This window comes from Pogoniulus pusillus, chromosome 4, assembly GCF_015220805.1.
Source record: "Pogoniulus pusillus isolate bPogPus1 chromosome 4, bPogPus1.pri, whole genome shotgun sequence".
NCBI lineage: Eukaryota > Metazoa > Chordata > Aves > Piciformes > Lybiidae > Pogoniulus > Pogoniulus pusillus.
In genome coordinates this window covers 19,649,483-19,673,562 of record NC_087267.1, presented here as the reverse complement: position 1 = coordinate 19,673,562, position 24,080 = coordinate 19,649,483, and the positions used below count along the sequence as shown (strand labels likewise).

Here is a 24,080-nt window from a genome sequence, read left to right as displayed (position 1 = left end):
GCGGGTCGGGCTGGGCCGAGCCGGGCCGGGCCGGCAGGGCAGGGCCGGGCAGCGATGGCGGCGGCGGAACGTGGCAGCGGGATCGGGACCAGAGCCGGAGCCGAGGCCGTGCCCGGGACCGTGCCCGCCCCCACTCGCCTGCAGGCCTATGCCTGGTGCCGGGAATTCCTCTCCGGCTCCTGGAAGCTCATCGGACCCGAGGAGTTCTTTATCGAGCCCATCAGGTAGGAGCCGTCACCGGGAGGCCCTGCCCTATCCTCCCGACCCCGGGTTCCTGTCCTGTTCCACCGCGGGGCACCGGTAGCCAAGTGCCCCTCCCTGTCTTCCCTAGTGTCCCGGTTCCCCTCCCGGTGCCCAGTCCCTCTCCCGTTACGTCCCAGACCAGTGTTCTTGTTCTCTTCCCAGTGCTTCTGTTGCATCCGCAGCCAGTGGCCAATGTCCCCCCGTTGGACCCGCAACCCAGTCCCCCTCCGAGCTGCCCCTCACAACCAGCAGCTCTGTACTCCTCCCAGTGGCCCCCAGTTCCCTCCCCGTCTGTTGCCCCAATCCCTCTTCCAGTGCCCCAGTTGCTGCCTTGGAAGGTGTCCCTGTCCCTCTCCCAGTTCCTCTGTTACCCCCCGACCAGTGTCCCTGTCCCCCTCCCAGCTGCCTTCCTGACTGGTATCCCACTCCCTCTCCCAGTTACTCCACCAGCACCCTTGTCCCTCTTTCCTACCAGATCCTTCAGCTCTCCCCACCCTACTCCCCCTCCCCCCCTCCATTTCCCCTCTTTCGGTCCCATCACCGCCCCGGGGGGCTCCCCAGTTCCCCCTTGCCCCATTCCCCAGTGCCCCCCCTGACTCTCTGTGCCCGCAGCGGGGGGCTCAGCAACCTGCTCTTCAAATGTGCGCTGCCCGACCACGTCCTGAGCGTCGGGGACGAGCCCCGCCAGGTGCTGCTGCGTGTCTATGGGGCCATCCTGCAGGTCAGTGCCCCCTGGCATCCGTGCACCCACCCTGCCACTAGTCACCTCCCTCCCCGTGACCAGTACCCCCTGCCCCCAAAGCGGCACTCCTGCGGCACTCGAGGCTCCTCCACCATTGCCCTTATCCCCCACTGTGTGGGGATCCTGGGGGCCTACTGGGAACTGAGGGAGGGTAACTGGGAACACTGGGAGGAGGTCAAAATCGCTGGTCAGGGGTGCACCTTGGAGGGGAACTGGGACACTGGTTGAGGGCAGCCACTGGGGGACACTGGGAGAGGGACTGGGACACTGGTTGTGGGGGTAGCAGGGGTGCGGGGATGCGGTGGGTAACTGGGGGACAGTAGGGTAGCAGCCAGGGGGACAACAGGGACACTGGTGGGAGAGGCAGCTGGGGGACAGTAGGGGGTCAGAGGAGCGACTGGGTGACACTGGGAGGGAAGCATGGACACTGGAAAGGGGACAGAGACACTGGGTGTGGTGGTGACTGGGGAGACACTGAGACTCCAGTCATGGGAACACCTGGAGCACTAGTTGGGGTGGGGGCAGCTGGGGGACAGTGGCAAGGGAACATGGAAAGTAGGGGAATAACTGGGGGACACTGGGAGAGGAACAGGGACATTGGGTAGGGGGCTGCTGGGGGGCACTGGGACAGCGGAGGGGTGGCTGGGGGGGGCACTGGGACAGCGGTCACAGGAGTGACTGGGGGAGTCTGGGGGGGGTTGTCCCTGACTGCCAGTCTCCCAGGGCGTGGACTCACTGGTGCTGGAGAGTGTCACCTTCGCCATCCTGGCCGAGCGGGCACTGGGGCCGCGGCTCTACGGCGTCTTCCCTCAGGGCCGGCTGGAGCAGTTCATCCCAGTATGGAACTGGGGTCCCAGCGCCCCTGATGTGCTGAGGACCGCCTCGGGGAGGGGTTTCCTCCTCCTCCTCCTCCTCCTCCCCCAGCGCCGCTGCCTCGTGCCTGTCCCCCCAGAGCCGTCGGCTGCGCACTGAAGACCTGCGGGACCCTGGCATCTCCAGGGAGATCGCGGTGAAGCTGTCACGGTTCCATGGCATGGTGATGCCTTTCAACAAGGAGCCCAAGTGGCTCTTTGGGACCATGGAGTGGTGAGAGGGGGCTTGGGGTGGGGCCTGGGGCAGGGGAGGCATGAAGGGATGGGTTGGAGGAGAGCTTCAAGATCCCAGAGCTCCAGGACAGTGTATTGGGAAGGGACCTCTGGAGCTCATCCAGTCCAACCCCTCTGCTCCACCAGGGGCACCCACAGCAGCTTGACCAGGGTCACAGTGGCCAGGTGGGCTTGGAAGATCTCCAGATAAGGAGACTCCATGACCTTTCTGAGCAGGCCAGCACCCTCACAACCAACAAGTTGCTCCTGATGGAACTCCCTGTCTTCCAGTTGGTGCCCCTTAGCCTGGCACTGGGCACCACTGGAAAGATCCAAACCTCATCCTCTTGCCCCCCACAGGGCCTTTATCTCTTGCTGAGCATTGACAAGATACCCTCTGGGGCTGCTCTTCTCCAGGCTCAGCAGTCCCAGGGCTCTCAGCCCTTGCTCCTCACAGAGATGCTCCAGGCCCCTCAGCATCTCCCCAGCCTCCACTGGACTCTCTTCAGTAGCTCCCAGTCTCTCTGGCACTGGGGAGTCCAGAACTTGCTCTTGTTTTCCATCTGTGACCTGCCTAGGGCAGAGTAGAGTGTGAAGAGAACCTCCCTTGAGACCGTCCAGCTCAAACTCTTCTCCCAGCACTGCTAGGACACCACCAACCTGTGGCCCTCAGCACCACAGCTTCACTGCTTTGAAACCCCTCCAGGGGTGGGAACTCCACTGCTGCCCTGGGCAACCTGGGCCAGGCCTGGGCAATCCTCAAGGGGCACAAACTGTTCTTCATGGCCGACCTGTAACCTCCTCGAGGGCAGCCTGAGACTGTTTCCTCTTCATCCATCAGACAAGACTAGAGATGATGTCACCTCCCAGCTTGCTCCAACCTCCTGTCAGAGAGTTGTGAGGAGCCAGAAGCCACCCCCAGGTCCTTCAACCACTGGCATCCAGGTCTCAGAAGGCCTCCTAGCCAACCACTGGCAGATCCCGTGGGAACAGGGCTTAGGGCAGCTCCTCAGTGCCAGGCTGAGGACAGAGAAGGGAGTCCTATGGGATGGCAGTACTCAGGGGTGTCTGTGCCACCTGGCTGCTGTCCGCAGGTACCTGAAGGAGATTTCAGAGCTGACCTTCACTGAGGAGGAGCAGCTGAAGAAGTTCAACCACCTCAAGACCTACAACCTGCATGAGGAGATGAAGAACCTCAGGTGAACTTGACCTTACATGGGGCAGGGTGGTCTCAGCTTCTCTGGAGGGAGAGTCTCTGCTGTTCTTCTGGGTGCCTGCCACCTGAGGAACCTCAGGGACAGCTTGTGGAGATGTCCCCACATCCACAGGCAGGGCTCCTCTGGCTCCCAGCCGTGTCCAGAGCTCTGCTAGTGGCAGTGTTGGCCCTGCCCTTGCTGAACCCTCTGCCCCTTGACCGCAGGGAGCTGCTGGAGGCCACCCCCTCGCCTGTGGTATTCTGCCACAATGATGTCCAGGAAGGTGAGTGTGGCCTCCTGCCCCTGCCAAGACACCCACCCCCCCGGGTATGCCCTGGGCATCCCCTGGGCGCAGCCTCAACCTCCTGCCCCTTACCTGTGACCTGCCAACTCCTTCCTGGGCACAGTCTCAACCACCCGGCCCTTGCCTCAGTCGTGCCAGGTCCCTCCCTGGGAGCAATCTTGGCCTCTTGTGCCTATCCAGCTCTTGCCAGTACTCCCCCAGAGCTCTTCTGTGTACAGCCTCTGCCTCCTGTCCCTGCCCAGGTTCCCCCCGAGGTTGATCCTTGACCTCCAGCCCCTTCCAGGTTCACCCAGAACCAACCGTGGGCACAACCTAAGCATTCTAGTCCCTGCCCAGATCCTGCCAGGACCTCCCTGGGCACATCCTCAACTTCCTGCTCCTTTCAAAACCCCTGAAGGACCTCCCCCAGGCTCCTTTTGGGCACAACCTCAACCTGCCCTTAAGGGGCAGGTCCTGCCAGATCCATCCTTGGGCACAACACTGGCCTTTTGCCCCTGTCCAACTCCTTCCAAGATCCCCTCCAAGACCCTTCTGGACACAACCTCAGCCTTCTGCTCCCCACTCAGGACCCCTCCAGAACCCCCCACCTTGATCCCTCCCCATTCCTGCAGGGAACATCCTGCTGCTGGCTGGGCATGAAGCTTCCTCCTCAGACAAGCTGATGCTGATCGACTTCGAGTACAGCAGCTACAACTACAGGTGCCTCTGGGGAGGGGGCTCTTCTGGACCCCCTGAGGAGGGGGTCTGGAGAGGGCCTCTATTCACCCCCACCTCTTTATTCCCCCAGGGGTTTTGACATTGGGAATCACTTCTGCGAGTGGGTTTACAACTACACCCACCCAGCCTGGCCCTTCTTCAAGGCCTCCCCAGAGAACTACCCCAGCAGGCAGCAACAGGTAGAAGACCCCCTCCACCCCCCAGCACTTGGGGAAGGGGGGGAAGGTGTGGCAGTGTCGTGGGGAGAGTCCCCAACCCTCCGTCTGCACTCCCTGCAGCTGCATTTCGTCCGGCACTACCTGTGGGAGGAGGTAGGGCGCCGCGGGGACACGACGCCGGAGGAGCAGCTGCGTGCAGAGGAGGAGATGCTCACCGAGATCAACCGGTGAGGGGCACGGCATAGGGCGAGGGGGGGAAGGGGAGGCACAGCCCCGTCTGCTGGTGGCACAGAGCTAGGGAGCAACAACCTTCCCCTTGTCCTTTGACTGTTTTCTCCACCAGCTTCGCCTTGGCCTCTCATTTCTTCTGGGGGCTGTGGTCCATCCTGCAGGCCAAGATCTCCACCATCAGCTTTGGCTATCTGGTGAGTCCTACCCCGGGCTGGGGGGGGAGGGCTCTGGAGAGGGTCCCAGGCAGCTCCTAACTTCCCTTTTGCTGCTCCTCTAGGACTATGCAGAGAGCCGCTTCCAGGCCTATTTCCAGCACAAGGCACAGTGCTCCTGAGAGTCACTCCCTCAGGGCTGCCTGGGACCCCTCCTTCAGCCCTCCCTGGCCCCCTGCCCCACCTCTGCCTGACCTCCCCCACAGCTCTGCTTGGACCCCCACCCTCACCTCTACCTGACCCCCACGGCCTCCCCCTTCCTGCCTTGACAGTGCCTGGACTGTGGGGCAGGACAAGGACAGGCTTTGCCCTCCCTGGGGAGGGGGCTAGAATTGTTTGGGGTGGGGTTGTTCTGGAACGGTTTTGGGGAAGCTGGTGCCCACTTCGGGTACCCCCCAAGGTGCAGGGAAGAGGGTGGGGAGGGTGGGGGGAATCTGTGTCCCCCAGCAAAGGAGACAACCCTCCCTGGGGAGGTGGGTTGTCTCCTTGTCCCTGCATTGCTGGCACAGAGCAGGGCTTGAATCTGGGGGCCGGGGGGAGCACTGGTGAGACACCCCTGCCCTGGCCAGTGTGGGGCACAGAGCGGGCACAGCTGCCAAAGTTCCCCTCTCTGGGCTCCCAGGGGGTGCTGAGAGCCCCCAGGGGGCTGCTGTTGGGCTCCTTCTCGTGCCCTCCAGAGCTCTGGTCACCCCCAGGCCTCCTGGGGTGAGGGGCAGTGGCTAGGGGATGGGGGCTGCTGTGTGTGTCCCCATCTCCGATGGCAGAATGTACCCTCCCTTCAGACCAATAAATGCTGCGGTGGGGCATGGCCTCAGCTGGCTCTTGGTGGTCCCCTGGCCACCGCCTGCTCCTCCCCAGGATGTCCCAGAGGGTTAGGCAGCTGCTCCAGGATCTTTGGTTGCTGAAGGTGTGGGACTGGGTGGGGAGGGACTTCTTCGTGGCCGCGTTCAGTCGTCACCTTCCCCATGGTGTCCCCTTTCTATGGCCACCCTTCACAGCTGTCTTCCCCGGGGTCACTTCCTCCAGCACCCCCTTGACTCCACCATCCCCATGGTCACCTTTCCCTGCACCTCGTGATCAGCTCCTCTGTGCCTTTCACCTTCCTTGTGGCCACCTTTCCCTGTGCCCTATGGCGTCACCTTCCATGGTCACCTTATCTGTAGGTCACCTTCCCCTACACTCCGTGGCAACACCTTCCATGGTTACCTTCATCCTGGCCACCTTCCCTTATGCCCCATGGCATCACTTTCCCTGTGGGCCACCTTCCCCATGGTCACCTCATGGTCACCTGCCCCATGTCCCTCTCTGCACTCCAGCTCCCTCTGCCCGTCCAGCAGCTGCCAGCAGCAGGCACGTGGTGCTGTACTGGGTGGGTGCCAGGGCCCAGCCCTCCCTGGCACAGCCCCAGCTGCCCCTTCACCCACATACCAGCTATTTATAGCCTGCAGGCACTGCCACACTGTGGGGCACAGCCAGGGGCTCCCTCCCTGGCACCAACCCCTGGAGCTTGCATGGGGCAGTCTCACCCTGGGGTGGGCAGAGGGCATGTACCCTGCTACTGTCACTCAAATGCGGGCATGGCCCTGGCTGTGACCTTAAAATGGTGGCCAGAGGTCTCCTCCAGGGCACTTCCAGCTGTGGTGGATAGTGTGGGCACAACGGGCACTATGGACACTGTGAGCATGACCAACACCATGGGCAGCTGCTTCTGGCCCATTCCCAAGTGGGCAAGAAGGTCAAGGCCAACGTCTTGGCAGCAGCAGCCTCTCCTCTGCCTGTCCTTGCCTGGTGCTGCCCTGGCACTGCCCTGCCATGGCAGGATCCATATGTGGCCCTTGTAACCCTGCCACGGTCACCCACCCCTGGGACAGGCACACAGTCGTGGTGCCCACGAGGTGGGGTCCCCTCCCAGGGTGCCAGTCTGTTCCCAGAGTGTGAGGCCGGTTTGGTGAGTGCTGGTTCCTGCCCGGGCTGCCAGTCCGTGCCTGAGGCTGCTGAGCCCATCCCAGGATGTGGGTCCCTGCCTGGGATGTGGCTTTCCTCTTGGAACTTGCCACCCCCGATCCCTGACCGGGGTTGCGAGTTCCACTCTGAGATCCCGGGGTCCCGCTGCCGGCCCCCGCCTGGGAGCTCTGCTCTGTCCCTGGGTCCCGCTGCCGGCCCCCGCCTGGGAGCCCTGCTCTGTCCCTGGGTCCCGCTGCCGGCCCCCGCCTGGGAGCCCTGCTCTGTCCCTGGGTCCCGCTGCCGGCCCCCGCCTGGGAGCTCTGCTCTGTCCCGGGGTCCCGCTGCCGGCCCCCGCCTGGGAGCTCTGCTCTGTCCCGGGGTCCCGCTGCCGGTCCCCGCCTGGGAGCTCTGCTCTGTCCCTGGGTCCCGCTGCCGGTCCCCGCCTGGGAGCTCTGCTCTGTCCCGGGGTCCCGCTGCCGGCCCCCGCCTGGGAGCTCTGCTCTGTCCCGGGGTCCCGCTGCCGGTCCCCGCCTGGGAGCTCTGCTCTGTCCCGGGGTCCCGCTGCCGGTCCCCGCCTGGGAACTCTGCTCTGTCCCGGGGTCCCGCTGCCGGTCCCCGCCTGGGAGCTCTGCTCTCTCCCGGGGTCCCGCTGCCGGTCCCCGCCTGGGAGCTCTGCTCTGTCCCGGGGTCCCGCTGCCGGTCCCCGCCTGGGAGCTCTGCTCTCTCCCGGGGTCCCGCTGCCGGTCCCCGCCTGGGAGCTCTGCTCTGTCCCGGGGTCCCGCTGCCGGCCCCCGCCTGGGAGCTCTGCTCTCTCCCGGGGTCCCGCTGCCGGCCCCCGCCTGGGAGCCCTGCTCTGTCCCTGGGTCCCGCTGCCGGCCCCCGCCTGGGAGCTCTGCTCTGTCCCGGGGTCCCGCTCCCATTCCCTCTGTCAGCCTGGGGTCCTGGTGGCGGCGGCAGTGCCGTCCGCGGCCCCATGCCCGCTGCGGGGGCGGAGCGGCGCCGCGGGCGGCGCAGGGGCGGGGGGGCGCGGGGCAGCCGCTGCCGTTCGTGTGCCTGGCGCGGGGCCCGCCCGGTGCCGCTGACCCGTGACGGGTGCCCGGCTCCGCGGGCCTCGCAACCGCCGACCCCGACCCCGGCGCTGCCGCCGTCCGCCCCCGAGCAGGTACCGGCCGCCGGGCGGGGTGGGGGGGGGACCCCAGTCCCGCAGCCCCCGGTCCTGCAGCCCCTGACGCTGCGGCCCCCACTCCTGCAGCCCCCACGCCCTACAGCCTCTGACCTTGATGACCCCCCCCAGTCCTGCAGGCCCTCACCCCACGGCCCCCACTCCTGCAGCCCCCACGCCCTACAGCCTCTGACCTCGATGCCCCCCCCGTCCCGCAGCCCCCGCTCCTGCAGCCCCTGGCGCCGCAGCCCCCACCCCTGCAGCCCCCACGCCCTACAGCCTCTGACCTTGCTGCCCGCTCCAGTCCTGCAGGCCCCAGTCCCGCAGCCTCCCAAACTCGCAGCCCTCGAGCCCTCAGCCCCCCACTTCTGCACTCCCTGACCCCACAGTCCTCCACCCCTCGAGCCCACAGCCCCCCAGCACTGCAGCCCCTAAGCCCTCAGCCCCCCCAGCACTGCACCCCCTGATCCCACAGCCCCCCACTCCCACACCTCCTGAGCCCACAGCCCCCCAGCACTGCAGCCCCTAAGTCATCAGCCCCCCTCACTGCACCCCCTGACCCCATAGCCCCCCACTCCCACACCTCCTGAGCCCACAGCCCCCCAGCACTACAGCCCCTAAGCCCTCAGCCCCCCCCAGCACTGCACCCCCTGACCCCACAGCCCCCAGTCCCACACCTCTTGATCCCACAGCCCTTCAGTCCTGCAGCCCCCCAGCACTGCACCCCCTGACCCACAGACCCCAGTCCTGTAGCCACTGGTTCTTCACCCCCCCCCCCAACCCCTTGTTGGGGGTAGCAGGGAGCAAGCCCATGGAGGGGCTCTTCCCACTCACAGGTGTGGGTCCTGTGGGATGTCTGGGAGCCTGCAGTGGCATTGCTGCGCCTGACGGTGCTGTGCCAGGCCTTGCCGTGCACTGCCAGGCAACATCGGACCATGCTGTGCAGTGCCATGCCCTGCAGTGCTATGCCAGGCTGTGCCCGGCCATGCAGTGCAGTGCTCTGCAGGGTGATTGTCTGCAATGGGGCCTGCTGCCCTGCTGTGTTATGCCAGGCAGTGGTCACTGTGCCTTGGCTCATGCCAAGCTGGTGCTGTTCCAGCTCAAAGACACTGATGCACAAGGGCACCCAGAGCTCACCTGCACCAGGGGCATCTCACAGCACCCAGGGGCCCAGCATCAGCTGTGCCCACGCAGGAAAGTTTCCCAAGGTCCCAGCTTTGCCATGTTTCAGTGCAGAGGTGGTGTGTGCCATGTACTATGCTGTAGTACGGGGACAGCATGTGCCATGTGCTGTGTGCCATGTTCCTGCACAAGGACAGCATGTCCCATGTGCCATGTTCTGGTACTGGTGCAGAGATGACGTGTGCCACACGTTGTGTGCCACACTCCAGCACAGGGACACTGTGTGCTATATGCCCTCCGAGGCCACCCGCTGACAGGGCTGTGCCCATGCCCGTGTCCCCTCCTCGGTGATGCTACCAGCACTGAACCTTCCCTCAGTGGGCACTGTGCCAGCACCCCATGACTGGCAGGCAGCACAAGCACTGGGCTTGGCAGAGCTCCCATGGGACAGGCGTGGCCATCCTGGCACTGCATCCAGTGGGTGTCGCTCATGAGGGGGGTGTCCATTCCTGTACTCAGCACCCACTGGTGCCCCCACCACCACTGCAGGTGCCCACAGCTACCCACCATGGCAGAAGCTCACCAGGCTGTGGCCTTCCAGTTCTCTGTCACCCCCGAAGGCTTGGACTTCCACCTCAGCCGTGAGGCTTTGCGCCAGCTCTACCTCGCAGGCATCTCCTCATGGAAGAAGCGCTTGGTCCGTGCCAAGGTGGGCACCCAGGGGGCATCCAGGTGGTCAGAGGCCCCCCAGCCTTGTCCACCTTGGCATCCTTTCTCCCCTTGTCCCTTGTGTGTCCCTTGCAGCTTGCTCACTTTGTCCTCTTTGCCCAACCTGTCCTCCTTTTCCACCCTGTCCTTCTTACCCACCTTGTCCTTCTTGCCCACCCTGCTCACCTTGTCCCTTGTGACTCCCTTGCAGCTTGTCCACCTTGTCCTCCTTGTCCACCTTGTCCTACTTGCCCACTTTGCTCATCTTATCCCTTGTACCTTGTTGTCCTTGCCCACCTTATCCCTCGTGTCCTTTGCACCTTATCCTAGTTGCCCACCTTATCCTAGTTGCCCACCTTATCCCTTTTACCTTGTTCATCTTGTCCTCCTTGCCCACCTTGTCCTTGCCCACCTTATCCCTTGTGCACCCCTCACACCTTGTCCTTGCCCACCCTATCCCTTGTGCATCCCTCACACCTTGTCTTCCTTGCCCACCTTGCCCTTGCCCACCTTATCCCTTGTGTCCTTTGCACCTTATCCTAGTTGCCCACCTTATCCCTTGTGCACCCCTCACACCTTGTCCTTGCCCACCTTCTCCCTTGTGCACCCCTCACACAATGTCCTCCTTGCCCACCTTCTCCCTTGGGCACCCCTCACACCTTGTCCTTGCCCACCTTATCCCTTGGGCACCCCTCACACCTTGTCTTCCTTGCCTGTCTCCTCTCTCCTTGTGTCTCCTTGCTTGTGTCACTTTGTGTCACCGTACCCTTTGTGTCTCCTTTGCATCTCATTCCCCCTTGTGCCCACCACCTGACCATTCTCCATGCCCACAGAACAGCTTCTTGACTGGTGTCTACCCAGCCTCTCCATCCAGCTGGATGGTGGTGGTGATGGCCACTGCTGGCTCCTTCTACTGCCAGGTTGACCCCTCCCTGGGGCTGATCGCCCGCATCCGCCACTGCCTGCCTGAGAGGTGAGCATGGGGGCACCACCCTATCCCCACCCTGCCCACCAAACCATGGCCATGTGCCCACTAACCACAGCCTTTGCTGGACACCACGCCTCACAGTCCATGGGCATGGTCCCACCAGCCATGCCCCTTGGTGGTGGACAACCTCCTCCAACTCATAGCCATGGTCTTACCCACCATGTCTCAGTCCCTGGGCATGGTCCCACCAGCCATACCCTTTGGTGAGGACCAACACATGTCCCTTGACACCATGGGCACAGTCCCACCAGCCATACCCCTTGGTGGTGGCTAAACCCCTCCAACTCATGGCCATGGTCCTACCCACCCAGTCTATAGGCATGGTGCCACTGTCTCTGCTCCTTGGTCAGGACCAACACACATCCCTCAACACCATGGGCATGGTCCCACTAGCCATGTCCTTTGGTGGTGGATAGCCTCCTCCAACACATGGCCATAGTCCTACCCACCATGTCCCAGTCCATGGGCATGGTCCAACCAGCCATGTCCCTTAGTGGTGCCCAATCCCCTCCAACTCATGGCCATGCTTCTACTCACCATGTTCACATCCCACCTCATGGACATAGTCCCACAGGCCACGTCCCTGAGGCCACACCACCTCACACATCTACCAGTCCCACCCACCCTGGCTTCCAAAGCCCCTCACCCCACCTCCCCGTGGGCACCTGCACCATCTGCTAGGGGGTCCCATCCCATCCCTGTGGTCACAGCCCCACTTGTGAACCTGCCTTGGTGGGTCCCACTCCACATGCCCCAAACACTATGGGTGTGCCCTTGCATGGGGACATCCCTTCTGGGTTCCCAGCAGCTGGTCACATCCCACATCCCACCTCACCCCATGTGGTCCTGCAGCCACCTGCTGAGCGCCGAGAGCCGGACGGTGGTGAGCGTTGCAGTCTTCTCCACCGGCGTCTGGCTCTCGACCGTCCTCATCTTCCGCCAGCTGCTGAAGCTTCTCCTGTCCTACCATGGGTGGATGTTTGAGCCCCACGGCAAGATGAGCCGCAGCACCAAGATCTGGGTGGTGAGACCTGGTGGGGTGGGGAGGTCTTCTGATGGTGGGGACAAGCTACCTCCACGCCATGGTATGGAGATGGCGGGTGCCAGGGTGCTGGAGAAGTCTTCTCATGGTGGGGATGAGCTGACTCCACATCGTGGTGTGGAGATGGTGGGTGCCAGGGTGCTGGTGAGGTCTTCTGATGGTGGGGGTGAGCTTTCCTTGCTCCCTGTCATGGAGATCCACCTCCTCCCTGTGCCCACAGGCGCTGATGAAGCTGCTGTCAGTCCGCAAGCCTCTGCTCTACAGCTTCCAGACCTCCCTGCCCAAGCTCCCTGTGCCCTCCGTGCAGGCCACCGTCACCCGGGTGAGGACAGGGGGACAGGGTGGGTCCAGCCATGGTGGGGTGGAGGTGGGAAGGTGACTCTGGCTCCTCTCCCTGCAGTACCTGGAGTCGGTGCGTCCGCTGATGGACGATGAGAAGTATGGCAGGATGGAGGCTCTGGCCAAGGAGTTCAAGGAGCAGACAGCTCCACGGCTGCAGAAATACCTGATCCTCAAGTCGTGGTGGACAACCAACTATGTGAGCACCCTCAGCTCCTCCAGACACCCCTCACGGGCTGCAGCTGGTGACCCTAACCCAAGCCTATGCTCCTGTTGCCACTGGAGGTGGTGACCCTGGGCCCATCATCCTGTTGCCCACTGGAGATGGTGACCCTGTGCCCATCATCCTGGTGCCCACTGGAGATGGTGACCTGTGCCCATCATCCTCTTGTCTCCTGGAGACAGTGACCCTGGGCACATGACCCTGTTGCCCACGACCCTGTTGCCCACGACCCTGTTGCCCACTGGAGATGGTGACCCTGGGCCCATCATCCTGTTGCCCACTGGAGATGGTGACCCTGGGCCCATCATCCTGGTGCCCACTGGAGATGACGATGACTGCAGCCTCCGGTTGTCCCTTCACGATGATGAGGAGGGAGCCCTTGAAACCTCCTGGATGTCCCAGATGGGTCATTATGGCAGGGTGGAGAGTCCTGCACCCCATTCCTGTTCTGATGCCCATCCTTGTGCCCATCACCCCAGGTGAGCGACTGGTGGGAGGAGTACATCTACCTGCGTGGCCGCAGCCCACTCATGGTCAACAGCAACTACTATGCCATGGTAAGGGCTGGGTAAAGGGGCAGAGGTGAGAACCTCTAAGGTCACCAAACCCCACCCTGAGATGGTGACCAAGCCCCCATCCTTGGTCTGCAGGACTTCCTCTACGTGACCCCCAGCCACATCCAGGCTGCCCGGGCGGGCAACGCTGTCCATGCCATGCTGCTCTACCGCCGCAAGCTGGACCGGGGAGAGATCCCCCCCGTGAGCACCCTGGGGCTTGGGGAGGTTTGGAAGGGGGGCAGAGGGCTCTGGGGGATGAGGGTTGTCAGAATTGAGGGGTTTCTGGTGGATCTGGGAGGGGTGGGGTGGTGGGACTGGGGAGACTTGAGGACAGCTGAGGAACAGGAGAGGTTGTGGGGCAGGAGGAGGACTGAGGTGAGTCGACTGAGGTGAGTCACTGTGGGGCTTGTTGGGGGGGGCTTGGGGCTACTAGGGGTTCAGGGGGGTCAAGGGGCTTCAGGGACTGGGGGGCCCATGGGACTGGAGGACTCTGGTGGGTCTGGCTGGGGGTTGGTGGGTCTGGAGGTTTTGGGGAGAGCAGAGGGACAGGGGAGGTTGTGGGCCAAGGGTAGAACCAGGAAAGAGTCACTGTGGGGTTGGTGGGGGGACACGGGGCTGGGGGTGTCTGGTGGGACTGGTGGGAGAGGGGTCTTGGGGCTAGGATGGAGGGGCATGAGGCTGAGGGTGTCTGAGTGGTGTGTGGTAGGACTGAGGAGTCCTGAGGCAAGTAGAGGGATAGGAGTGGTTGTGAGTCAAGTGTAGGAGCGGGGTGGGGGTGTCACTGTGGGGCTGCTGGGGGGGTACAGGACTGGGGATGTCTGGTGGGGCTGGGGAGTCTTTGGGACAGCTGAGGGACAGGAAAGGTTGTGGGGCAGGAGGAGGACCAGAGTGAGTCACTGTGGGGCTTGTAGCAGGGGGGGGGTGTCTTGGAGCTGCTAGGGGTTCAGGAGGTCAAGAGGCTCAGAGGCTGGGGGGCCTACAGGACTGGGGGGGAGTCTGGTGGGTCTGTGTGGGGGTTGGTGGGACTGGAGGTCTTGGGGACAACAGAGGAGCAGGGGAGGCTGTAGGTCAGGGGTATCAATATAGGACTGGGAAGGGGGGGGCGGTTTTGAGGCTGCTGGGGGTCTGCAGGGGGTGCTTAGGGCTGGGGGTGTCTGGGGGGGTTTGGGGTGAGCAGAAGGGCAGGGGAGAATGTGGCACTATGGGACTGGAGGGGGTGGGGGGAGGGAATCTTCGGGATGTGGAGATTCCCGGGGAGGATCTCAGGCTCCCAGTTTGGGGGCTCAGGGGTCAGATGGGGTGGGTCACAGCCCTCCCAGCCCCTCTCTGATGGCTGTGCCCCCCTCCCCCTCAGATGATGGCACTGGGCATCGTGCCCATGTGCTCCTACCAGTCAGAGCGGATGTTCAACACCACCCGCATCCCGGGCAAGGAGACAGGTATGGGCCTGGCGAGGGGAGCCTGGGGGGTGAGCTCCTGGTGCCATCAGGTGCCCATGACCACCATCCCCCGCTTCTCAACGTGCCCGTGTGCCCACCCCTCAGACACGCTGCTGCACTTGTTGGACAGCAAGCACCTGGCCGTGTACCACAAGGGTCGCTTCTACAAGGTCTGGCTCTACTACGGGGGGCAGCTGCTGCCCCCCTGCGACCTGCAGCTCCAATTCCAAAGGATCCTGGATGACCCCTCCCCGCCCCAGCCCGGAGAGCAGCACCTGGCGGCGCTCACTGCTGGAGACAGGTGGCCAACGGGAGAGAGGGAGGGTGGGGGGGAAATGGGGGTGATTGGGTCAGGGGGGGCAAAGGGGACAGTGGGAAGGGTGGGGGTGATGGGGACAAGGGGGCAAAGGGGACAGTGGGAGTGGAGGGGGTGATGGGGACAGGAGGGCAAAGGGGACAGGGGGCATGGTGGGGGTGATGGGGACAAGGGGGGCAAAGGGGACAATGGGAATGGTAGGAGTGATGGAGATGGGGGCAAAGGGGACAGTGGGAGTGGAGGGGGTGATGGGGACGGGGGGCAAAGGGGACAATGGGAACGGTAAGGGTGATGGAGATGGGGCAAAGGGGACAGTGGATGTGGTGGGGGTGATGGGGACAGGAGGACAGTGGGAGTGTTGGGGTCAATAGGGAGCATAGGGACATTGGGAATGATGTTGACAGTGGAGATGATGGGGACAGTTGGAGCAGTTGAAGCAATGAGACAATGGGGACAGGGGGACAAAAGGGACAGTGGGAGTGGTGAGTGCAATGGGAATAATGGGGACAGTGAGGCAAAGGGGACAATACGAGTAGGGGAACTACAGGGACAGTGGGGACAAGGGGACAGTGGGGCAGTGAGGAGTCGGAGCAATGAGGACAATACAAGTGGAGGGAACAATGGGGATGATGGGGGCAAGGGGACAATGAGGACAGTGGGGAAAATGGGAGCAGTGAGTGCTATAGTAGCGGGGGGACAATGGGACAATGAGGCAATGGGGACAAACAGGGACGAAAGAAGTGGGGGGAACAATGGGGACAATAGGAGCAAGGGAACAATGGGGCAATGAGGCAATGGGGAAAATGGGGACACTGGGGACAACATGAGTGGGAGGGACAATGGGGATAATGGGACAAGGGGATGATGTGACACTGAGACAGTGGGGACAATAGGAGGGGTCAGGACAATGGAGACAGTGGAGATGATAGAGACAATGGTAACAGTGGGGATGATGGGGACCATGAGGGCAATGGTGATGGTAGGGACAGTTGGGCAGTGGGGACAAGGAGGCCATGTGGGCAATGAGGACAGTTTGGACAATGGGGACAATGGCTCGTTGGTGGCTATGGAGACAACGGGACAATGAGGGTGATGGAGACAATGGCACCATGGTGACCACAGGGACAATGGGACAATGAGGGCAATGAGGACAATGGGACAATGTGGATGATGGGGACAATGGGACAATGGTGGCGATGGGGACAATGAGGTCAATGAGGACAATGTGGGTGATGGGACAACAGCAGCAGGATAGCCATGGGGACAATGGGACAATGTAGGTGATGGGGACAATGGCAGCATGGTGGCCATGGGGACAATGGAACAATGAGGACAATGTGGGTGATGGAGACAATGGCAGCATGGTGGCCATGGGGACAATGGGACAATGTGGGTGATGAGGACAGTGGGACAATGGTGGCCATGGGCACAATGGGACAATGAGGGTAATGAGGACAATGTGGGTGATGGGGACAATGGCAGCATGGTGGCCATGGGGACAATGGGACAATGAGGACAATGTGGGTGATGGGGACAATGGCAGCATGGTGGCCATGGGGACAATGAGGGTGATGAGGACAGTGGGACAATGGTGGCCATGGGCACAATGGGACAATGAGGGTAATGAGGACAATGTGGGTGATGGGGACAATGGCAGCATGGTGGCCATGGGGACAATGGGACAATGAGGACAATGTGGGTGATGGGGACAATGGCAGCATGGTGGCCATGGGGACAATGGGACAATGTGGGTGATGAGGACAGTGGGACAATGGTGGCCGTGGGCACAATGGGACAATGAGGGTAATGAGGACAATGTGGGTGATGGGGACAATGGCAGCATGGTGGCCACAGTGGGCAGGGTGCCTGCTGGAGTGGCCGGATGGTGGAGCGTCGGAGGAGTTGGGCATCCTGGGGCTACTGGAGATGGTGTGGGCACTGGGGACAGCAGTGGGTGCAGGTGGCTGGGTGTGATGCCACCCGCGGGTGGGCACTGTGGGTGTGGGTGAGGTCTCAAAGCCTTCCCAGGTTAGTGGCCACCACCCACATGCCCCCACGGCTCCTGGAGCCACCGCACCTTGCGGCCCCCAACAAGCAGAGGCTGCAGCGAGATTCTCAGGAGGCTGGTGACTACCGCCCTGATGGGCACTCTGCTGCAGGGTGCCCTGGGCAGAGGCCCGTGCCCGCTTCTTCAGCCAGGGGAAGAACAAGGTAGCCCTGGATGCCATCGAGCGGGCAGCCTTCTTCTTGACGCTGGACGAGGAGGAGCACGGCTACGTCGAGGGCCAGGAGGGCTGCATGGATGCCTACGCCAAGTCCCTGCTCCACGGGCAGTGCTACGACCGGTGCGTGCCACCCCCCAGCACCCTCACCCCGTGCCACCCCCCCAAAACCAGCCGTGGTGCCCACCCTGCCCTCACCCCTCGCCTGCAGTTGGTTCGACAAGTCCTTCACCCTGGTGGTCTACAAGAACGGGAAGCTGGGTGCCAACGCTGAGCACTCCTGGGCTGATGCGCCCATTATTGGGCACCTCTGGGAGGTAAGGAGTCCGGGGGTTGCTGCCAGCACTGGGCATCATTCCATGGGGCTGAGGAACCCCCTCCCCCCATGTTGGGCACCCCTCCTTGGGCACCCACGTTGAGTTCTAGGTTGGTAACCTTCAGCTGGCCGTTCTCCAGCTGGGGATCCTCATTTGGATGACCCCCAAAGGTTGTCACCACCAGGGTTGGGGAACCCCATGGGGCACCTCGGGTGGCACCTTTCTGGGGCACAACAAGGCTGAGCAGTTGCATTGGGCACCCCTGTTAGGGAACTCCAGGTTGGTCATCCCTCAGCTGAGGACTCCTGTGGGGTGCCCTGGGGCTCATGACACCCATTTAAACTACCACTGGAGGTTGGCACCCTCAGGGTGGGCATCCTCTTTAGGTACCCTGGGGCTGAAGACCCCTAGGGCAAGAGATCTCCAGCTGGCACTGCCAAGCTTGGAACCCCTCTTTAGAGGGCAAAAGGAGTCAGAAGGTTCTGGGGATGGGGGCATCCTGGGGCGAGCTGGGGTTGGATGGGACAATGAGGGGGCTCCAGGGGGCATACTGGGGGCGTGGGGGGAGTCTGGTGCCTCCTCTGACTGGCAACCTGTGCCCCCTAGTTCATGCTGGCCACTGACAAGTTCCAAATGGGCTACACAGAGGAGGGCAACTGCAAGGGGCAGCCCAACACGGCCCTGGCACCCCCCCAGCGTCTGCAGTGGGATCTGCCTGAAGAGGTGAGTTCTGACCACTGCAGGGGGGCTTGGGTGCCCCCTGTGCCACCTGGCATTGGGGCAGGCTCTGTGCCCCTCACAGGCACCCCTCACTACTCCCCTCAGACACCTTCCATGGCAATGGGATAGGTTCTGTGCCTGCCCTGGGCAACATCCTGTACTTCCCCCAGGCACCCCCATGGCATTGGGGTGGGCGATGTGTCCCCCTAGACACACCTCTCTGCCCCCTCAGACACCTCATTGTGCCCACTGGTGCCCAGTGCCCAGTGCTCAACCACAGTCGTGGCCTGCTGTCCCATGTCCACACCAAAATGACTGCCCAGTGCCTGGTGCCCACACCACAATGGTGGCCTGGTGCTTGGCTCCACATACCCATGCCATGAAGTCTGCCTGATGCCCACACCTCAATAGTGGCCTGATGGTCTATGCCCACATCATGATGGTGGCCTGGTGCTTGGTTCCCCATACCCATGCTATGGTGCATGTACAGTGCTTGGTGCCCACACCACTATGGTAGCTTGGTGCCCAACGCCCACACCATCACAAGTGTCTGATGCCTGGTGCCCACACCATGATGGTCACCTAGAGCCTGGTGCCCACCTCATGACAGTGGACTGGTGCTTGGTTTCCCGTGGCCACACCATGACACGTGCCTGGTGTGCCCGTGTCATGACACATGCCCATGGGCATGTTCCTCAGTGCCGTGCAGCCATCGAGGGGTCTCTGCGGGTGGCACGGGCGCTGGCACAGGACGTGGACTTCAGCTGCTTCCAGTTCTCAGCCTTTGGCAAGGGCCTGATCAAGCGGTGCCGCACCAGCCCCGATGCCTTCATCCAGATTGCCCTGCAGCTGGCACACTTTCGTGTGAGGCATGGGAATGGGCACGGGGACTTGGGGATGGGGGCATGGGCATGGGGGCATGGAGACATGGGCATGGTGACATAGAGACATGGGTGTGAGAGCATGGGAACAGGGACATGGGGACATGGGCATGGATGTGGGCATGGGAACATGGGAACAGGGATATGGCCATGGATGGACCATGGGGATGGGGACAAGAATGGGACGGGGATGTGAGGATGGAGACTGAAGGACATGGGGACATGGGGATGTGAGGACAGGAATGGGGACATGATGGAGGGGTGGGCACGTGGGGATGGGGACAAGGATGGAGACATGGGGACAGAGGACATGGGGTTGGGGACACGGGGATGTGATGACAGGAATGGGATGAGGAGAAGGATGGAGACTTGGGGACATAGGGATGCGAAGACAGGAATGGGGACACAAAGGAAGGGTGGGGACAGGGCATGTGGGAATGAAGATGGCGCCATGGGGACAGGGCACACGGCGATGGGGACACGGGGATGGGGCACAGGGATGAGGCCATGGACAGAGATGAAGCTGGGGACACAGCACCAGAGATGGGGACTGGGAGGAGGATGGAGCCACTGGGCCATGGGGCAGGGGTTGGGGACAAGGCCACCAGCCCCTGGGGACATGGTGGGGCGCTGGTGGCCGGCAGGACAAGGGCTGCTTCTGCCTGACCTACGAGGCCTCTATGACGCGGCTGTTCCGCGAGGGCCGCACCGAGACCGTCAGGTCCTGCACAGCCGAGGCCACCGCCTTTGTGCGCAGCATGGGGGACCCTCACCGCAGCGTGAGTGACACCGGGGACACCCCGGGACACCCCAACCTCCCCCTGCCCCCTGCCCCAGCCCCGACACTGCACTGGAGCCTCACCACCCCTGCTGGCACAGCCCCCGCACAGGTCCTCAGCCATCCTGGCCTTGGTCACTGAGGAGGTCCCCATCCATCCCCTGGGGAGGTGCCCAACCCCTCGTGGAGGTCCCTGTCTCTAGAAGAGGTCTCCATGCCAGCAGAGATCCCCATTCCTCATGGAAGTCTCCATCTCTGCTAGAGGTCCCTGTTCCTTGGGGACATCTCCATCCCTAGAGAAAGGGACTGTATCTGCAGGAGGTTCTCCTCCCTCATGGACATCTCCATGCCTTGAGGACATAGAATCATAGAATGGTTTAGGTAGGAAGGGACCTCAAAGATCACCCAGTTCCAAACCCCCCCGCCACAGGCAGAGACACCTCTCGTCCTTCATAGAGGTCATCCCTCATGGAGGTCCCTATCCCTGGGAGACATTCCCAGCCCTTACAGACCTTTCCCATCCCTCATGGAGGTCCCTATCCCTGGGAGACATTCCCAGCCCTTACAGACCTTTCCCATCCCTCATGGAGGTCCCTATCCCTGGGAGACATTCCCAGCCCTTACAGACCTTTCCCATCCCTCATGGAGGCCCCTATCCCTGGGAGACATTCCCAGCCCTTACAGACCTTTCCCATCCCTCATGGAGGTCCCTATCCCTGGGAGACATTCCCAGCCCTTACAGACCTTTCCCATCCCTCATGGAGGTCCCTATCCCTGGGAGACATTCCCAGCCCTTACAGACCTTTCCCATCCCTCATGGAGGTCCCTATCCCTGGGAGACATTCCCAGCCCTTACAGACCTTTCCCATCCCTCATGGAGGTCCCTATCCCTGGGAGACATTCCCATCTCTGGCAGAGGTCTCCATCCATCATGGAGATCCCCATCTCTCATGGAGTTCCTCATCCTTCACGGAGGTCTCCATCCTTTGGGGACATATCCGTCTCTTGTAGAGGTCCCATCCCCCATGGAGGTCTCCATTCCCACAGAGGTCCCATCCCCCGTGGAGGTCTCATCCCTTATGAAGGTCCCCATCCCCTCATGGAGTTCCCAGCTCCCACAGAACTCCCCATCCTTCATGGAGATGCCATCCCCCATGGAGTTCCCCATCCCTTGGGACCATTCTCATCCCCCGCTGAAGTCTCTGTCCCTCATGGGGGTCCCCATACCCCCTGGCGGTGCCCACCTCTCAGAAGCAGCTGCCTTGCGGGGCCGGGTGGGCACCGGCATGTGCCCCACGGGCGCTGTGCCTTCCGTCGGCAGCGCTCAGAGCGGCAGAAGCTGTTCCAGCTGGCAGCCACCAAGCACCAGCAGCTGTACCGCCTGGCCATGACGGGCGCGGGCATCGACCGCCACCTCTTCTGCCTCTACGTCGTCTCTCGGTACTTGGGGGTCCACTCCCCCTTCCTCGATCAGGTGCGACCCCGGGCACCCCTCGGTGCCCACCCCGGTGTGTACCCCAGTGCCCACCCCGTGACGCCCGCCGGTGTCCCGCTCGTCCTGCAGCCTGCCCTGTGTGTGCGGGCAAGGCGGGAGGGTGGCAGTGTCACCGTGTGGGGTGCACCGGGAGTCCACAGGGTGCGGGGAGGGCATGGGCGGGTGGCACGGGGCACGGTGGGGTGCCCGCAGGTGCTGTCATAGCTCTGGCAGCTCTCCACTATTGGGTGCATTGGGTCACGGTGGGGTGGCACAGAGCACAGCAGGGTGCCAGGGGTTGGCGTGGGTGACAGTGGGTGCCCTCAGGTGCTGTCATAGCTCTGGCAGCTCTCCACCACTGGGTTCAGAGGGGCACAGTGGGGTGGCATGGGGCATAACAGGCTGCCAGGAGGTGGCATGTGGCACAGTGAGGCACAGTGGGCGGCCCTCAGCTGCTGTTGGAGACCTGGCAGCTCTCCACTGGCCGCAGTGGAGCACAGTAGGGTGGCATAGGGCACCAGTGAGTCAGAGTAGGGTGGCATGGGGCACAGCAGGGTGGCATGGGGAACAGTGGGCGACAGCGGGTGCCTGCAGGTGCTGTCGGAGCCCTGGCGCCTCTCCACCAGCCAGACCCCCCAGCAGCAGCTGAAGATGTTTGACCTGACAGAGCATCCTGACCACGTCTCCACCGGGGGTGGCTTCGGCCCTGTGAGCACTGGGGGGCGCTGGGAGGGCACTGGGGGGCACTTGGCAGAGTGCCTGGTGGGGCAGGAGTTGGGGTCCATAGCGCAACCTCATACACACCATGGCTCTGGGGCAGGTGGGTGCCCCCTACTGGGGTGCTCCCAGTCCTATAGAGCAGGTGGGTGCTCAAAGAGGTGCCCCCAGAGCTGTGGCATGGGTGTGTGCCCTACATGGGTAATGCTGGAGGTGCCCCTAAACTCACAGCCCACATGAGTGCCCCATGTTAGGTTCCTTTAGCGCCATGGCCCTCAAGTGGGTGCCCACAGCCCACGCAGGTGCCCCAAGTAGGTGTCCCCAGCTCCATAGCCAAGACAGATGCCCCGTGGTGAAGGTAGATGCCCCATGTGGGTGCCCTCAGCCCCATGGCAAAGACAGATGCCTCACGTGGGTGCCTCCAGCCCCATGGCAAAGACAGATGCCCCATGTGGGTGCCTCCAGCCCCATGGCAAAGACAGATGCCCCATGTGGGTGTCCCCAGCCCCGTGGCCAAGATAGAGGCCCCATGTGGGCGCCCCCAGCCCCATGGCAAAGATAGATGCCCGATGTGGGTGTCTCCAGGCCTGTGACCAAGACAGATGCCCCAGCTGGGTGCCCCCAGCTCCATAGCCAAGATAAGTGCCTTGGTTGGGTGCCCCTATGCCCGTAGCTCAGCTGGGTTACTCCAGGTGGGTACCCCTTGGCAAGTGCCCCCCAGGGGTGGCAGTGCCCTGTGCCCATGCAGGTGGCAGACGATGGCTATGGGGTGTCCTACATCATCGCTGGGGAGAACCTCATCACCTTCCACGTCTCCAGCAAGTTCTCCAGCCCCGAGACGGTGAGGGGGACCCCCCGAGCTGGGGGGGTACAGGGGGTGCTGGGCAGGGTGAGCACAGGGCAGGCTCTGACTGTGCCATCCAATCTAAGGGAGGGAGAGGGTCCCAAAACCTCAATCCTGACCACCCCCATGGCCCAGACCAAATCCCATAGGGCCAAGACCCCCACTCATCACAGGACCTCCCCCTCCGTGGGACCCCCACCCACTCCCTCTGGGGCCCCCACCCCTCACAGTACCCTGCCTATGGGACCTCCGCCCCCTGTAGGACCCCCCCACCCATGACAGGACCCCCCTCCATGGGACCCCCACCTCTCACAGCACCCTCTCTATGGGACCTCCACCCTCTGTAGGACACCCACAACCCATCACAGGACCCCCCTCCATGGGACCCCCACCCACCACCTGTGGGACCACTCACAGTACCCTCCCTATGGGACCTCCACCCCCTTTGGGACCCCCACCTGTCACAGACCTCCCCCCCACTATGGGACCCCCACTCATAGCAGTACCCCCCCCAATGAGACCCCCCACTCCCTGTGGGACCCCCCCACCCCATCCCAAGCCCTCTCCCATGGTACCCCCCAACCCTGCTCACTGCTCTGGGTGCCACCTGTGCCAGCCCTGCCAGGGTTTGGGGGGTGTGTGAGAGGATGTGGCATCCTCTGGCATGGGGGGTGGTGGTGCCAGCTGCCATCCTGAGGGCACGGGGTGTGCCCCGGGGGCAGGGGGATGGCAGATGGCACCCTGGGGGGGCAGGGTGGGTGACAAGTGGTGCCCCCCCAGGACTCGAAGCGCTTCGGAGCCCACATCCGCCAGGCCATGCTGGACATTTCCCAGCTCTTCGATCTGCCCCCTGCCAAGAGGGCACAGTGAACAGGCACTGGGCACTGCCCCCCCTGCCCTGTGGGGGCACAAGGGTCCGGGGGAGGTGCCAGGCTGAGCCCTGGCACCGGGTTAAGGGCGGGGGGGGGGACGACACAGGGAGGGTATTACTGCTCTGTGTGTGACTCAAATAAAGGCTGCAGGTGTGACACGTGCCTTCTGTGCCTGCTGTTAGGCTGGCACCACTGGGAAGGGATGGGGCACCATGGGGTACCCACTGGGCACCCATGAGGGTTCTAGTATCCCCTTGATGGGCACTGTCAGCAGTTTGAGGGAGGGGGGAGCGAGAGATGGAAGGTGGCAGTTTTGGGGCATTAAGAGAGTGCCCAGTGAGTTGTGCCCATGTCTGTGGGTGAGCTGTGCCCATCAGCAAGTGGTGCTCGTTAGGGCAGTTGTAGTGAGTTGTGCCCCTCGCTGAACTGTATTCATGGGTGCCCACCACTAAGCTGTGCCCGTGGCTGAGCCATGCCAGGTGAGCTGTGCCTGTGCCCGTCTCTGAGCTGTGCCTGCTGAGCCGTGC

General features: G+C 62.8%; 2 protein-coding genes across 3 annotated transcripts; both read left to right on the top strand.

Annotated features, from left to right (window-relative positions):
* CHKB (choline kinase beta) lies at nt 1–5,757 on the top strand. Its single transcript, XM_064142322.1, has 11 exons — nt 1–224; nt 856–964; nt 1,709–1,822; nt 1,938–2,071; nt 3,165–3,269; nt 3,491–3,549; nt 4,182–4,269; nt 4,358–4,466; nt 4,566–4,672; nt 4,789–4,870; nt 4,954–5,757. Exons 1-11 carry the CDS (start codon nt 55–57, stop codon nt 5,008–5,010), a joined length of 1,134 nt encoding a protein of 377 aa, XP_063998392.1. The 5' UTR covers nt 1–54; the 3' UTR covers nt 5,011–5,757.
* A 2,170-nt stretch (nt 5,758–7,927) lies between these two features.
* Nucleotides 7,928–23,703, top strand: CPT1B (carnitine palmitoyltransferase 1B). 2 transcript variants are annotated; one of them, XM_064142326.1, is made up of 19 exons: nt 7,928–7,994; nt 9,666–9,825; nt 10,658–10,797; nt 11,665–11,836; nt 12,075–12,176; nt 12,255–12,392; nt 12,896–12,973; nt 13,067–13,174; nt 14,328–14,412; nt 14,518–14,713; nt 16,888–17,073; nt 17,162–17,267; nt 17,874–17,990; nt 18,687–18,851; nt 19,513–19,647; nt 20,968–21,120; nt 21,715–21,828; nt 22,586–22,678; nt 23,462–23,703. In XM_064142326.1, the coding sequence occupies exons 2-19, from the start codon at nt 9,685–9,687 to the stop codon at nt 23,549–23,551; spliced, it is 2,319 nt and encodes a 772-aa protein (XP_063998396.1). In that variant the 5' UTR covers nt 7,928–7,994; nt 9,666–9,684; the 3' UTR covers nt 23,552–23,703. The 2 variants fall into 2 exon arrangements, with proteins under 2 accessions (XP_063998396.1, XP_063998395.1); XM_064142325.1 differs by lacking the exon at nt 7,928–7,994 and having other exon boundaries at nt 9,360–9,825.
* Nucleotides 23,704–24,080: the final 377 nt, after the last annotated feature.

Excerpts from the sequence above, each read along its gene's own strand:
- CPT1B (XM_064142325.1), top strand. The coding sequence starts at position 9,559 with ATGGGACAGGCGTGGCCATCCTGGCACTGCATCCAGTGGGTGTCGCTC. Across the intron at positions 17,991-18,686 it reads AGTGGGATCTGCCTGAAGAG|TGCCGTGCAGCCATCGAGGG; the intron begins GTGAGTTCTGAC and ends CATGTTCCTCAG. Across the intron at positions 21,829-22,585 it reads CCGGGGGTGGCTTCGGCCCT|GTGGCAGACGATGGCTATGG; the intron begins GTGAGCACTGGG and ends GTGCCCATGCAG.
- CHKB (XM_064142322.1), top strand. The coding sequence starts at position 55 with ATGGCGGCGGCGGAACGTGGCAGCGGGATCGGGACCAGAGCCGGAGCC. Across the intron at positions 225-855 it reads TTCTTTATCGAGCCCATCAG|CGGGGGGCTCAGCAACCTGC; the intron begins GTAGGAGCCGTC and ends CTGTGCCCGCAG. Across the intron at positions 4,673-4,788 it reads ATGCTCACCGAGATCAACCG|CTTCGCCTTGGCCTCTCATT; the intron begins GTGAGGGGCACG and ends TTTCTCCACCAG.